General features: G+C 34.6%; 1 protein-coding gene across 1 annotated transcript; it reads left to right on the plus strand.

Annotated features, from left to right (window-relative positions):
• Window positions 1–204: 204 nt before the first annotated feature.
• On the plus strand, window positions 205–11,861 carry Smp_016380 (cytohesin-related guanine nucleotide-exchange protein; the record flags this gene model as incomplete). Its single annotated transcript, XM_018797378.1, has 6 exons — window positions 205–2,021; window positions 3,491–3,652; window positions 6,595–6,676; window positions 7,972–8,194; window positions 9,972–10,156; window positions 11,130–11,861. The coding sequence occupies 6 exons, from the start codon at window positions 205–207 to the stop codon at window positions 11,859–11,861; spliced, it is 3,201 nt and encodes a 1,066-aa protein (XP_018652425.1).
• Between the last annotated feature and the right edge of the window lie 300 nt (window positions 11,862–12,161).

Below are 12,161 nucleotides of genomic sequence, written 5' to 3' on the forward strand. Positions count from 1 at the left end.
GTCAAGGTAACCTAAACTGTTTCCCAACACCGCAGAAATGTTTTTCATGAATACATCCGCTTCCATCCTGATTTTAAATTTTAGTGAGCGAATAAACTTAAATTTACAAACTTTCTGAATTGTAAACACAAATAGTGTTTGTTTTCAAAATATTTTAGTTCTAAAGGTTCTGGAACCAAATCAAATTCTATACGCCCGACTTCCATGAGTACAGAGCATTTAAATCAAGATTTGTTAGCACCAAATGGATTATCTCAAGAGCCCATCATAACAACTAACACTTTGGACACATTTAATCCTTGTTCAGACGCAGATTGCCTTTGTTCTTTGGGAATCGCTCAACATCAGGATCATGAGATTACGGAATGTAACAAATGTATAAAATACCATCACGAAAATTTACATACGTCTTCCGGACATATAAAATCTAACATGAGTTCAGACTCCCACTCATTTATTATTTCTAACCCCAGCGCCGTTGCAGATACTTATGATTTATCTGATCATAGTCGTGATTCGTCTTATCCTGATGATCATTTCAACCGTATGGTACCTTCTCAAACTGAGTTACCTAATACCTGCTATGAGTTAGGAGAAGATAGACATGCTAAGGCAATAGAAGAAATTGAAAGATACTATGGGGGACGTTTGAGAACCCAGCGCGCTGCAAGGATTATACAAAATGCCTATAGAGATTATCGTTTGAGAGCGGAATACGCACGATTGAAACTAGAAAAAGGAATCAGTCGTATACGAGAAAGAAACTCAAGCAAAATCGTCCAAAACAAAGTTAATTCCAATCACGTTCTAAATAAAGGTGACTATGCGATTTCCAAACCTACAGATGACGTCGATGACTTGGTTATCGAGAGAGCATACGTTGACTGGTTACCAGAAGCAGGTGTTAATCAGACTGAGTTACAAAATTCGATTAACAATGAAGCACATTTGGCTGACGGTAATTATCCTAAAACTCATCCTCATATCTCACAGTCTTGTACAGTTCCTCATACTGATAGTTTACCGACAATTTATGATTCTCCACCTGTTCCCAGTTATTTGTCTCCTGCTAATACGAAGTCTAGTATCAATAATCAGAATTTAAGGATGTGTAATCCACACTTGATGCATTTTTCAGCTCCAAACTCATCTCTAAATTACAATAATGATCTTATTCAGATACCCAGTGAATATTTCTGCAGTCCTTCTACTAAACAGGTAACAGTATTTAACAGTTCGCAACCACAATGGGTCAGTTCTCTTCCTAACAATTTTGATCACTATTCGAATACTCAAGTAAATACTACCTGCGAACATTGTTGTTGTACTCGTCAACCTAGTCTAACTCAGCATTATGGTGTTGAGTGTTTTCCGAAATTCAGTGATATATCTCCGAGCGCACCAGGTTCATCTGTACATAGAGGAGTTTATCTCAAAAAGTGCTGTTTACCATCCAGTATTCCGAACCGTTCAAGTTTTCGTAACAATTGTTGTCCTTATTGTATAACTATCCCAAATTCGAAGACCACCTCTTCGGCAAACAAATTACCTGCTTTGGTTTGTTTACCTGCATCTAGAGCTCTCATACCACCTCAAATTTGTAATAATGGATGCCCAGGAATTTCTTTCCCTGTGGGAAAAGTATACAAAACACCAGCAGTTATTTCATCCTGTGTCCCTCTGAACAATGAATTACTGCAGTTGCATCCGACGCAGTTAGTAAATAATGTTCCACTTGTTCCGTTACACCATGTGGAGTCTCTTAATATTAATAAAAGTGATTCTTCTCAAAAACAACATCCAACATATGTAACCTGCGGAGGCAATTGTTGTCATATCCCTAATTCGTGTCAATTACACATGCATCCTTCATATCTTCCACATAACTTATCAAGTCAAACTGTTCATCCAACTATTGTAACTCCATTTTCCCATAGAAATACCTGTATAAATCGATTACCCAATGCTCAGGAGAAACGTAGAAAACGAGCTTATCGTATTGGTTTAAACATATTCAACAAGTAAGGAATTTCCAGTTATACCTGTTGCTTTATTTACAACTTTTGATACTGTTCTTTTGGAATATATTTAGTTTTCGATTATTCATTTATGCACGAACATCATTTTTAAAGCTTCGAGATATTCAGAAGGGGTTTTGTGGAGATTTCAGTATTTTCATAGTTGAAATCATGAGTCAATTGAAGCTAGACCACCATGGAAAACCTGGAAGCACTGGACAGCCGTCTAGTCCTACTATAGGACTCCTCTGCGAGACTTTAAGGTCCTGGGTTTGAATCTCGGGAGCGCGGGATCGTGGATGCGCACTGCTGAGGTCCCATAGTAGGACGAGACGGCCGTTCAGTGCTTCCAGGTTTCGAGATATATGTGGGGTCGTTAAAATAGTGAGACGCTTTGGTATTCTATAAAATGAATTCTGTAAACATTTCTAATTATTTTACTTGAGTGTTGGGATTACAGTGTTTCCAGTTTCCAATATGATTTCATCAATGAATAGATTATATCCACACTCGTACTGGGTATTATGTTGACTGTGACCCGTAATCTATTTAGTGTGGTATGACTTCTAAGGATGATGCAAAGTTGTACTAGCATCTATTTTGCTTATAACTTACCGAATATTTAGTGGTTTGGGCTGCCTATACTACTTTCTGCTACCCTTATCATAATCCTGATACATTATATATCGGTTGTTGCAGATTGGATGTACTTTCGTGGCTCATATTTATTCGTTAATAATTCTGTTCATGTCACGTATTAATAGCTACGTTTTTCTGTACCAGTTTATCATTTTAATTTCACTCTCTTGGCCTGACTTTCACCTCGTACTTGTTTATCGATATAGTTTTTTGTAGTTTATCATTCAATAAGCTATACGCTAAGTAGAACCTGACATTTATATACACCGATTCAAGTTGCCACATCTTATCAACATCGTAAGATGCTAAATTAATATAAGTATTCACAGTATTAGTAGTTGTCGAAAAGATTAGGAATAGATCAGATTCGAGAAGAAAATATGGATTCTCGGAGCGAAAAAATCTCCAGATATTTAAGATGCTTATGATTTTAGAAGAGACAAGTGGATGCATTTGCACTATTGCGAACGATTCTGAGCCATATTTTCTAAATTCACTAACCACTGGTTACGATGGTCGCGCCGATCCCAACCAGATTTGTCTGGACCTATCATCTACCGAACATGTTTCTTTATACTCATCTATAGTTTTGTACAACTAAACGTCATTCTCCAGATTCATTTCATGTGGTAGTGTAAAAATTCTTCTATGAATAAACAATTAATTACATAATATCACCTTATAATTTACACTTTCTTCAGTCAGATTACTATCACTTCTTGTTTGTTTGATATCAAAACATAACGATTTGTCATTTTGGTTAACTTTGTTGAAGTATTTAAATAGATGTAAGTATCTAGTTAGTATAAACAAATAATTTATTTACAATATAGGTCACCTGTAAAAGGGATTGATTTTCTGATTAAGAATGGATTTCTGGAGAATTCCCCACAGCTGATTGCTCGTTTTCTGTTAACCCGTAAAGGTTTAAGTCGGATCGCCATAGGTGAATATCTTGGGAATACAAAGAATGAAATTGCACAGTTGACAACACGGTAGGTTCAATTTACTGAGAAAATTGTTTTTTTTTAAATTTTCTTATTCATACTTTTTTGTTTCGTCGTTTTTGTTCACGGAAGTGCTGTATGTCCGATTTCTATCAGGTGTTTATTTCCAGTTTTTGTACAGTATTAAGCATCTTATGGCTGCTTTAAACTGAGTCCGTGTTATAGATAATGCCAATTTTCGACTTTTCCCAGAAGATAAAGTAAATCAGGCCCTGGTACGGCAGAGAGTGGTGAGAGTACGCTCTCTCTCTCCAAATGCTCTCACATGGCCACGCGTACATAGCCTCTGCCAGGGAAGTCCTACTCACTACCTTCTCGTGGCGAGGGTGGTGTTGTTTACGAAATTGAGAGGACGAAAAGCGAATGTCCGACGCTTTAACCGGTTTGGTGGACATGGAAAGTCAACCTAGGGGAGTTGGAAAACCCTGATTCCAATCCAATGGTCACATAAGCTCCAGTATGCTAAGGGAACAAATGGCGTATGAACCAATTGTTGGTCACCAGCTACCATGGGACTCCATCTCCTTACGTTGCTCCACTGCCTTGTGGATCAGTGTAGGCAGTGTCGAGCCACCTAGACTGGTAGCCACATTGCAACTTGATCGATAGCATTCGATCAGCACTAAGAAGGACTTGACACGCATGACATTGATCACCACCCAGTGATCAGTCAATTGTGGGAACAAATGGCGTATGAATCAATCGTTGATGACTGTCTATCATGGGACTGCGTCTCTCCTCACGATGCTCCACTGCCTTGTGGATGAGATCTTTAGGTCAAAGGCTCTGGGCTACTATGGTTTTGGTAACACAGTAGCGTGTGACAACTAATATTTCATAAGAGTAATAATAACTTTCATCTGTCATCGGCAAAATAATAAGTACAGTACATATCAACAACATAGCCGTTGTCAGCTGTTTATAAATTTAGTTTTCAATATTTTAAAACTTTCTTCTAGGGACGTTCAACATGTTGCATAGGTAATAAGGCCGATCAATATTCTTATTTTTAACATATGAAAGTTTGTTGCTTTTAGTCATATATAGAGAGATAAACATCTAACTGTTGTATACAAAACGACAAGTTATATTCGTTTACCATGAACACAAACTGTTATTTTGTCACTATGAACTATGAAATTATTGATTTGTTTGTTAAATGAAATGGGCGTATTAGGGTTAGATAAGTTATTTTAGTAGACAAAGGTATGGAGATGTGATAGTTTTTGGGATTATAAATGAATATAGACTATTGGCGTGTACATTAGTCAAAACTTGAATAACTGTTTGTTATTATCATTAAAAACGGTCCCTCCCTAGAGACAATTTATACAGATCCGATTAGGTTTTCTTCAATTTAATGGGAAGAAAATAATCTCAGATGTGTAGTTCATGTTGTTTTCGGTGAGGATTTGTACGAAATCATGGTTTGTATTTCGTTGTCATGAATAGGGTATGTTATCATAATCTATAGAGTGTTTATCATGTACAGGCTTTTACACATTGGATTTTGATCTGGACGATCTTTTTGTAATGATTATTGGTTACTATTCGATAACTCAAACTAAAGTAGATGCAACAGGGTACTAACCTGCAAACTGTTTATCGAAAGTCAAATTCTTTGAACAGCCCTAACGTTAATCATAGTGATTTAACCTATTTTAAATGGTGCGAGGTTTAACTTTTTTCAAATATCTGCAATTCATAGCTGAAATGACTAAGTATTAGATATCACTATATCTCCATCCCAATTTAATTGATAGTCTAAGTGTAATTTTGTCATTCATGTAATTGATTTGTTTCAATGTTTGATTTTCAAAGTACTTTATTACAGTAAAATCAAACAATAAACTGGTAGAAAAATTATTTTTATCAGTATGGGAATTCATGGAAGTTGTATTTCAACTGTTTAATTTACGAGTCAACCTACGCTAGACTACCGTTTCGTCCTAGTATGCGGCTACTCAGCATTGCGCGCTTAAGTTGACTCGTGATTTTCAACTGTTAAGCTCATATTTAATCCTGTAGCTTCGTTTAGTACATAAAAAAGCCAAAATATCATATAGACTACTTCGATTTTATCAGTACAAATGCTGAAATGTTATTACTTAACTCTTTATTACACAACAATCTATGCATAATTATGTTGTAAAACCTTGTCAAGAAATTTAATTTAGATTTCAGAAAACACCCTATGAACTTTGTACATTTTTGTTGTTGTTGCTTAAGGTCATAGTTACAGCACATTAGACAGACGGTTATATTGAAATGTTTTAAATTTATTCAATGTTGATGATTCATACATATTGTTTTATTAAAGTAGTGTATAGACAAACTTTTTCAAACTAACGAAAAAAAAAGGTCAATAGATTTGTTTTATCGATAGTGTTTTCACATTTGACTTATACACATTAAATTCACTACGTATATACCTCTACCAGGGAAGTCCTACTCACTGCCTTCTCGTGGCGGGGGTGTTGTTCACAAAAGTGAGAGGACGAAAAGCGAATGTCCGACGCTTTAACCGGGTTGGTGGATGTGGAGGATCCACCTGGGGGAGTTGGAAAACCTTGATTCCAAACCAATGGTGCACATGGGCTCCAGTATCCTATGGAGACAAATGGTGTATGAATCAATCGTTAGTCACCGAGTACCATGTGACTGCATCTCCTCACGATGCTCCACTGCCTTGTGGATCAGACCTTTAGGTCAAAGGCTCCGGGTGTGGCCCCCCTAAGAAAACCACCTGTTTCAGTTTGGGCATCTGGGCAGTATCACAGCCCCCACAAATCAAATGAGATTTGTGCGGCGCATATGTATCTAGTGCTTCCTTGTACCAATATTTATATGTTTAAATAAATAAATAAAAACTTCGAAAGCTCGGTGTTTCATTTTTTTCATTTGACTTTTTATTGGCAAAATACTTTTAGACATTTTATTCGAGAATTGAAATTTCGGAACAAAGAAGTTGATGAAGCATTACGTATATTGTTGGGGTGTTTTCGGACACCAGTAAGTTGTTTTATTATCTCTGTAAAAGTTATCATTTTGACATAGCCTTTCAGTACAAAGTTTAAATTACCATTGGTTTCGAAATTAGTTGATGATTTCTCATTTGAATTTCATTATTTCATCCAAAAAAACAACAAAACAGATATATGATACCTTTTGATGTTTGTCATATATCATCTATAAGGGAGACAAGCGATCGTATTGTTGGTTTGACGAAACATATACTGTTTGGAAACCTGTTTCGTACAGTCCGTCTGTGAGTCATGCAGTGTATAAGGAATTGGTTGCGGGAATCTTTTTTAGCATAGTTGGATAGTGTTGGAATAACTCAGTTTGCTGTTCTGTAGTTAAAGCTAAGAATTCTTGTTATTAAATAACTTTTTGAAGATTCGGAATCATTTGGAAGTGTTTTTAGAAAAATAGCTGTTGAATAATCTTCATTATTTCTTGCATAATCCATCTTTCAATAATTGTGATGTTTAGTTTTATTGTCGAACGCGGTGATTTCAATCGAAATTTATCAGAGTGGCATATGTTTATTTTTCGGACGATTGATTTTTTAGTTTGCATTTGTTAATCTAATCCGTATCCAACCAATCTGAACTGGTAGACGATTCCAGAATGTTACTTTTTTACTGTATATCATTGTTAACTCTTACTTCCGCAAAATATTTATATATACTGGTTACGCTTATTAGGCACGGAAACGTCAGTGAATTCTTACGTTTCATAGTTCTATAGTTTGTGGTTTTTTATTTCATTGTGCTTTTCATCTTTTCTTTTCGAGCCACATTGAATTTTTCAGTACCACTGTTAATATTAAGTTTTTTTCTTGTGAATAGTCTTTCGCTGCATAACATATTTAGGATTCTATATCTGTTCTTCATGCTTTGTATGCATATTTACTTTCCTCTTTTTTATTTTGTGTTTACATACGTGACAAAACTTAGTACGTCATGGTCAACGTTGATAGTTTGGATAGCTCTTCAAACTCTCACTTTAGAAATAGCACTTTTATTCATGTAATTATGGATGGTGATATAGACATACTTAAAGGTTGATAAATAAGTAGTTTAATGTTTTGTACTGAATATTTGTTTTTTTTTTGCAAGTAGTTGCAAAACATTGCAGGACAAAACAATCGATTTTCGAAGATTCATTATCCTGGTTACTGCTGGTGTCGTTCACCATTTTTTAAAATAATAACTGTCTACTTATAAGTAGTTAAATAAATTTTTAATTTTATTTGAGTACGATGAGCAAAATTGACTAGTAGTTTTCTATATTATTTTCAGGGTGAATCACAAAAAATTGTTCATCTATTAAATGAATTTCAATCAGCTTATGTAGAACAGAATGCATCTCTTGTAAAATCACAATTTAGAAGTTCCGATACTGTTATGATATTAGCATATGCAATTGTTATGTTACACACAGATATGTATAGTCCAAATGTTCGACCACAGTCAAAGATGACAAAAGAGGAGTTTGTTCGAAATTTGCGCGGTGTTGACTCTGGTAAGCAAAATGATTGATTTCTATTGGTTTCCTATGAAAAGTATTTCTCTTTTGTCAACAGATTCCTGTTTTTTTCATTGTCTTGGATCATGTCTTTGTATAAATAAATTTGATAGGTGATTCAGCTGACAATGTATAGTTGTGTGGTGTCAAAATTTTCTGTAGGCTGTGTTTATAATGTCTACTTGTTCTATGATAATTTACACGTGACTTTGCTTATAAGGTCTGGTGTATCCGTAGGTGTTTGTTAAGTCTGTTCAGCTAAAACATTCTTTTGCATGTCTTAAATATATTGTATAATCACTGTAGTAACAAACCATTGATTTGTATTTATATGAGTATTCCATGTGATTCGACATACCATTAGATACATAAAAGTTAATAGATTATTTTAATAAACAATGTTAGTTTTAACATGTAATTGCTGACTGAAAAATACCGTGAAAAGATTAAGTTTCATTTGTGATAATTCGTTATGTATTTGGAAAAACGTATTTGGTAAAACGGAATTCTGCATTTTTTGTCCTGGTTTGTTTAGCCTGATACTCAGGTACTGTGAACTCTTGCTTATGGCGAACTCAAAGTTGAGAATCTATAGTTGTGTTCGTCTCTATTGTCCATTATTCACCTTTTTATATTGAATTCCGCCACAAATTATATCTTGGAAGTTTTCTTGGCATAAAGTTCTAGCGTTTGATGTCCCACAATGTTCACTTATCGACTTAAAATACTCAAATAGTCTTAGTCGATGATGATGTTAACATAATTGAGAATCTTCTGATTAAGTCGATAGACAATTTGAACATGTTCATGATGTGTTTGCCTCCTTTAAAATGTAAATTGTTGCTTCAAAACGGGTCTGCATTATCGCTTAGATTGATCATGGAGAATGAAGTAATTGAGGTTCTTGATTACTCCATTTATCTTGAAAGCACCTTCAACCCTATTTGATCGATGTCTAGCGAAATATCAGCACAGATTCAAAAGCTCGCTTGACTTCCGCGAACTTGTAACACTTGCAGACGTAGACGTAATGTTCTTTTCCCAAGCAGAGCTCCAGTAAATTGTATATCAATCCACTGATATTTCGTTATGGCTGTAAAATGTAGTTTATAAACGTAGAAGATATACATAGGTTGCCGAATTTCTATCTCTGAAGCATTGCTCGCAATTTGTGAACAACTCAGCGAAGATAGCGAATCCTTTGCTGTTGTTGAGACTCGACTGAGTTACTTTGGTATATGTATTACTTGTTTCCAAACTAAAACGTGACTCCAATCTGTTAAATCGTTATTTGTTGAACATCTTTGTTGATGTAGACTATCTTATTAGAGTTTGCGCAATCGGTGATTGCAGACGTTGGTAGGATTGTTCAGAACAACACATACAATCGCTCTATACATGCTGTAGGTTAATGTTTTCAATAAATATGCCTTTTCATTCTGCATTCTGTAAATATGTACTGAACGTTTGATCTTTCTCATTATCATTATTATCACATCGTTTCGACTCTTCTGGTGTTCATCATGTTAATTTGCTATAGTTGTGGTAACCTCATATTAGTGTTAGGCCTTGTTATGTATTGATTAAAACTGAGTGGCAAAACAGTTTGTACGTACAAATTCAGTAACCAGTCACTTTCCAAAATATACAACAATCTTTTATATTTGATGTAGGAAATAAATAAATATCGTAAATACAATTCACCGACTCATTCTGATGACAATCAGGCATTCTGTTCTTAAACGTCATATTTTGTATTTCGTTATATTTTAAGGTGAAGATTTAGATCGAGATTTTCTGCTTGGTATTTACGATCGAATCAAATCTCAAGAAATGTCTGTACAATCAGACCATACAGATCAAGTTCGTAAAATACAAAAACATTTAACAGGTCCTCAAAAGCCTCTTAATCTATCAGTACCTCAAAGGAGATTGGTTTGTTACTGTCGACTTTATGAGGTTAGTTGCTTTCATTGTTGCATCTATCATTCATAACGTTATCTAATTTGGTGTAATGAATAGTTTGAGAAATTGGAACTTATCTTAGGAAATTGCTTTCAGTATCTTTGAAATGATATACAGAATCTAAGTGAATTTATAAATGAACGGTTAAACCTATCGTATGAAATTTTTATGTGTATCGAACATTTAGCTATCATTTCTGTTAATTTCGAAAGCAGTTTATCATTTACAAGCTGCTATTACTCCCGTATACTTGTCACAAAACAGTCTTGTTTCTTAATTGTAGCATAACTGAAGGTTTTCTAACAACAGGGAGTGAAGAGTAGAGTGGATTTGTCCATCTAACATATTTCTAAACATAACCTTGTTATCAACCTAAGCAGGTTTATCAGCAATTAATTTCAAACTAGTTCTTTTTGTTGTGTCCGAAGATGATTGGATTATAGGTAACTTCTGGGAACTATTTATGGACTGTTATTATATATATATTCTCTTTGTATAACTGTTAGGTAATTAGATTATACATATTTATATTTCTCTTATTATAGGCTTTCATTTGACCTATTGGCTACTGTTATATGATCTACTATTCTTAAGTAGTTATTCACAATCAACTAGTTAGTCTCTCACATTCACACTCACTTTCGGCTTTATTATGTGTGATTGTAATTTTTCATTGTATGATGTGATGCGGTCTGGTTTGTTTGTAGATAAACTACCCATGTCTGATATTCATATCGTGTAGGCGGTATTGTGTTCTGGACTCAATAAGCAAAACAAGGCAAGAGGAACCAATAACGACTATGAGTAGACTCTAGGCTACTCGTACTCTTTAACGCGTCTTTGGTTTGGGACAATACCAAGATCATATAGGTCGGTGGTCTAATTGGGGTTCTAATCAAGTGATATTCAACAGGACATAGGATATAACAATTTCCAAATTACATAGTCCTTTATTTTCCGATTTTAGGTTCCAGATAAAAATAAACGAGAACGATCTGGTGCACATCAACGTGAATTGTTTTTATTCAATGATCTACTTCTTATTACTAAAAGTGTTCAAAAACGCAGACGTGATGCATCAGTTGCATATCAAGTACGTATGACTATTCAATTATTCGGAGTAAAATTGGTCCCATTTGAAACTGTTCATCATCCTAATGGTTTAGAGCTTCTGTTACCACTTGAACAAATTCAAAATGTAGACTCTCATAGGGAGGTTGGTATGAATCATATTGTTGAAACACCCAATGGTCGAGCACGTATCTTAATCACTTTAAATACAAAAACAAGTTCAGATCGTGCCAGATTACTAGAAGATTTGCAAGAATGTATATTGGAAGTCACGGAGATGGAGCGTTTAAGACGAGAAGAAATTTCAAAACAAAAGTATAATCTAGTCCATCATCATTGTTCAAGTCATAAAACAGGAATAGACAAATCAGGAAACCATCCCAAATCACTTGACCATTCAGGTGCCTCTTTAAACATAAATAATAGTCATACTTATTCTGATCATGATCATGCTTTATCATCACATATTTGTGCACCTATAGCTTGTTTAATGAATGCTACAGAATCAAGAAATACGGAACAAACAAATCACATGTCTGAATACTCTCAGCATTATAAATTACCAGACGGACAAAGATTAAGTGGTGACAGTGGACTGATGGCTGATTTGGATGCAGTATCTTCTTAATTCAATCCAATTATAATTTCATTTTTATCCTTTTTTTATTTAGAAATTACGAATGTTTCAAAAAATTGCTTTTATTCATTTTGTGTTTATTTTATCCGGGAGTTCCTGTAGTGTATGTGTGTGGTGTTGCACTAGTCAACATATTTTCACTGTGATATTATTTTACGCTAATAGACTTACTTCTTGGCAAGAAAAAATCTGTCCTATTAACAAGTCGTTGCGAAAAATTCTTCTGTTAACTTTGTACAAATACATAATTATGTTCATTTCGAATATTGTATATATATTCAATAAAGATTT

The sequence above is a fragment of the Schistosoma mansoni genome, chromosome 4 (assembly GCF_000237925.1).
Source record: "Schistosoma mansoni strain Puerto Rico chromosome 4, complete genome".
NCBI lineage: Eukaryota > Metazoa > Platyhelminthes > Trematoda > Strigeidida > Schistosomatidae > Schistosoma > Schistosoma mansoni.